Source organism: Chiloscyllium plagiosum, chromosome 13 (assembly GCF_004010195.1).
Source record: "Chiloscyllium plagiosum isolate BGI_BamShark_2017 chromosome 13, ASM401019v2, whole genome shotgun sequence".
Taxonomy (NCBI): Eukaryota; Metazoa; Chordata; class Chondrichthyes; order Orectolobiformes; family Hemiscylliidae; genus Chiloscyllium; species Chiloscyllium plagiosum.
The window spans coordinates 78,918,725-78,922,690 of NC_057722.1; the positions used below are offsets into that span (position 1 = coordinate 78,918,725).

Sequence of the window (3,966 nt, forward strand, 5' to 3'; positions counted from 1 at the left end):
GAGTGCCTGTGTGTGCCTGTGTGTGTGTGTGTGTGAGTCTGTGTGTATGCGTGTCTCTGTGTATGTGTGAGAGCGTGTGTGTGTGTGCGTATGCCTGTGAGTCTGTGTGTGTATGTGTGTCTCTGTGTGCGTGTGGTCGCTCATTCAGGCGAGAATTACCCTTTCATGTCGCATCTAGCGGTGAGTAAGTAAAGGAAAGTTGGCTGTTTGCGCTGCTGCTGCGGATTGTATTCCTTCTTCACATGAGGTTGACAGGTTGATCCGGCTTGTCATATATGGAATGGTCAAGGACTGTGGGTCTGTACTCGATTAGAGGGATGAGGGGGATCTGAATGAAACTTACAGAATACAGAGGGTCCTGAATGTGACAAAGATGTTTCCACCAGAAAATTCACTGGGGGTTAAATATGTGAGTTAAGAATGAATTTAAACACTTCCACTGTAACCATGGAAGAGGCTTCTTTCAGGAATCATTAGATTCAGGGAGGCTTCTAGAGAACTGGAAAATGTAAAATTCCTGTTTAAGAAGGAAGAAAGGTAGAAGATGGGAAATTATAGCTTACAATGTCTTCATGATCATCATTAGATTTTTAATTCCAGACCCTTATTGAATTTACATTCAATTGTGTGCCATGGTGGGATTACAAATTCCATGTATTTGCAACATAAACCATCCAGACAAATGGGGAGATTTCTACCCCATCCTGGCTTGGGCCTTGCAGCTCTGGGGAGTTTCTGGTCAACCATAAATATTGTTCAGTGACGGTAATACAATTAAAACCCTTTCATTTAGCACCTGAGGTACTGTTGAGAATAGGTGTTTTGTAAGGATTAAGGCAGATTAATGCTGAAGGGGATCTGCTCCCATCACAGTGAGAAGCTCGGGTTCCTTGGCCATCGAGCTAATTGCTATTCTGTACGACTTACCAGTAAATCCTGGGACACAAACACAAGTGGCATTCTGCTCCTTGCTGGTACAGGTGCCTCCATTCTGACAGCTGACTGCAGTACAGGGATCCTTATACAGGTCACAGTGCTGACCTGGAATTAGATGGAAGCAATATTACTTTATTTATGTACTGCCTTTAATGTAATCAAACATCCCAAGGCACTTCATTGGAGCATCATTAAACAGAATTTGACATCAAGCAACCAAAAGGGATGGCAACAATTTGCTCGGTGAGATAGGATTGATGGGCTGCCTGAGAGTAGAGAGTGGCCAGGGAGTTTGAAGAAGGGAACACCAAGGCAAAAGGGCAAAGTGATGAAGCCTAATGATTGATGAGAAACCAGGGTTGGTGGACTGTAGGGATGGAGAGATTAGGGAGGGGTGTTGCCAAGGGAGGATTTGTAAACAGGAACGGGAATTTTAAAAATGAGGCCATGTCACTTTGGGAGCCCAAAGGGTTCAGTGAGGGCAGACCTGATGTCTGAGGGCAACTTGTCGTGAGTTATCGAAGCTGCAGAGTTTTGGATGATTAAATCAATGCTTCTCAAGAAGTAATTGTACGGCTGTGGCTATAATAACAATAATAATAACAATAGTAAAAACAATAGTAATGGTATTGTTATTCAAGCGATATGTTTACAAGCTGCAGACTGAATTGAAGTGCAACTAGATTCATATCCGTGTCAAAGAATCACATGAAACACATGGAAACATGAAAGCGCTATGGACAAACAAAAATAGACAAAAGGTGCAGAAACTATACAATGAAAATCCATCCAATAAGAGGCTGGTCCTGGTATTACTGCTGGATACCCCTTAGTACTGACCAATGACTAAAGATCCTGCCTTGTTTTGGCTCCTTGGTTCCCAGGCTGTGGAAAGGGTGGCCTGAGATTCTGCCCCCTGTAGATCCTGGAATCAGCAGAGATCTAGCTCCAGGGGAATCAAGGTGTCGCTGTATTAACCTGGTGTGTGCTTCCGGTTTAGTACCATCAATCTGGTGGGAAACTAACACAATCCACAGAGATAGCCGGGATTTATACATCCGTAATGTCTCACCTTCAGTTTTAGAATTGTTTCAAAACACAACTAGGGAAGAATTTCTGTTCTCAGAGAGAGTCAGATAATTAGAAAAAATTGTCAGCTGTGCAGAGGGTAAAACACGACAATTCTTCATATTGAGCCTGAGTGCTCTAATGAGAGAATTCTGTTACCAGGGGCCTGAGCTTGGAGAGACAGCGGCCTCTCTTTCATTCTTACGTTTGTATTTTTTTATAAGCTGTAAGACTTAGGAGCTGAATTAGGCCATTTGACCCATCAGGTCTGGTTCACCACGCGATCATGGCTGATATGTTTCTCAACCCCAACCTCCTGTCTTCTCCCTGTAACCTTTGATCCCCCTTTTGTTGAAAAATGTGATGCTGGAAAAACACAGCAGGCCAGGCAGCATCCGAGGAGCAGGAGAATCGACGTTTCGGGCATAAGCCCTTCTTCACCAATCAAGAACCTATCTCTGTCTTAAGTACACTCAATGACGTGGCCTCCACAGCCCTCTCTCTGGCAATGGGTTTCACAGATTCCCCACCCTCTGGCTGAAGAAATTCCTCCTCATCTCAGTTCTAAAGGGTCATCCCTTCACTCTGAGGCTGTGCCCTTGAGTCCTAGTTTCTCCTAGTCGTGGAAACCTCTTCTCCACGCCCACTCTATCCAGGCCGCTGAGTACTCTATTTCAATAAGATTCCCCCACCATCCCTCTCAACTCCATCGAATACAGACCCAGAGTCCTCAACCTCTCCTCATATGACAACCCCTCCGTCCCCAGGATTGGTCTTGTAAAGCTCTTGTGCACCCCCGCCCCCACAACGCCTGCACATCTTTCCTTAGATACAGGACCCAAAACTGCTCACAATATTCCAAATGTGGTCTGATCCTTATACAGGCTCAGCAATACACCAGTGCCCTTGTATTCTAGCCCTCTGGAAATGAATGCTGTCATTGCATTGGCCTTCCTAACTGCCAACTGAACTTGTATGTTAACCAGAAGAGAATTCTAAACTAGGACTCGCAAGCCCTAATGTACTTCAGATTTCTGAACTTTTCCCCATTTAGAAAATGGCCTCTGCCTCTATTCTTATAACTACTTTCCCGCACAATTTTATTATCTAAAAATCTGTCTTAATATTATGTTTTTTTTCTTCTGATTTACCTTCAGTTTGCCCCTATCTGTAACTGTGTAGTTGCCTCTGCTGATATTAATTTTCAATTTTCTGCATTGTATCTCAGTCTGATGTAGTGTCTGTGTGTGTATGTGAATACGTGTATCTGTGTGTGTACACATGTGTCTGTGCATGTGTGTATGTGTGGCTGTGTGCGTGTGTACATTTGCCTGTGTGTGTCGATGCGTGTGTGTGCGTATGCGTGTGTGTGCACACGTGTCTGTCTGTGTACATGTGAATCTGTGTGTGTGTTTGCGTGTGTGTCTGTGTGTGCATATCTGCATATATACGTGTGTCTATGCAAGTGTATGTGTGTGTACATGTGTCTAGAACAAAGGCCCTCCAAGCCTGAGCCAATCCAAACCTACTGTCTAAACCTGCCACCCAATTCCTCAGCATCTGGATCCCTCTGCTCCCCACCTACTCATGCATCTGTCCAGATGCATCTTAAATGAATCTACCGTGCCTGCCTCTACCACCTCTGCTGGCAACGCGTTCCAGATGCCCACCATCCTCTGTGTGAAGTACTTGCCACGTGTATCCTCCTTAAATTTTCCACCTCTCACCCTGAACGTGTGACCTCTTGTTATTGAATCCTTCACCCTGGGAAAAATGCTTGTCTCTATCACCCTGTCTATACCCTACATGATTTTGTAAACCTCAATCAGGTCCCCCCTCAATCTCCTTTTTTCTAATGAAAACAAACCTAACCTACTCAACCTCTCTTCATAGCGAGCACCTTCCATACCAGGCAACATCCTTGTAAACCTTCTCTGCACCCTCTCCAAAGCGTCCACATCC

The 3,966-nt window shown here is 44.6% G+C and overlaps 1 protein-coding gene across 1 annotated transcript in view; it reads right to left on the reverse strand.

Moving 5' to 3' along the window:
• The window catches only part of dner (delta/notch-like EGF repeat containing), a 184,929-nt gene that overhangs the window by 15,505 nt on the left and 165,458 nt on the right, over positions 1-3,966 (reverse strand). The window contains exon 10 of the mRNA XM_043701666.1: positions 928-1,041. Coding sequence (XP_043557601.1) covers positions 928-1,041 — 114 coding nt within the window. The remainder of the gene's footprint in view (positions 1-927; positions 1,042-3,966) is intronic.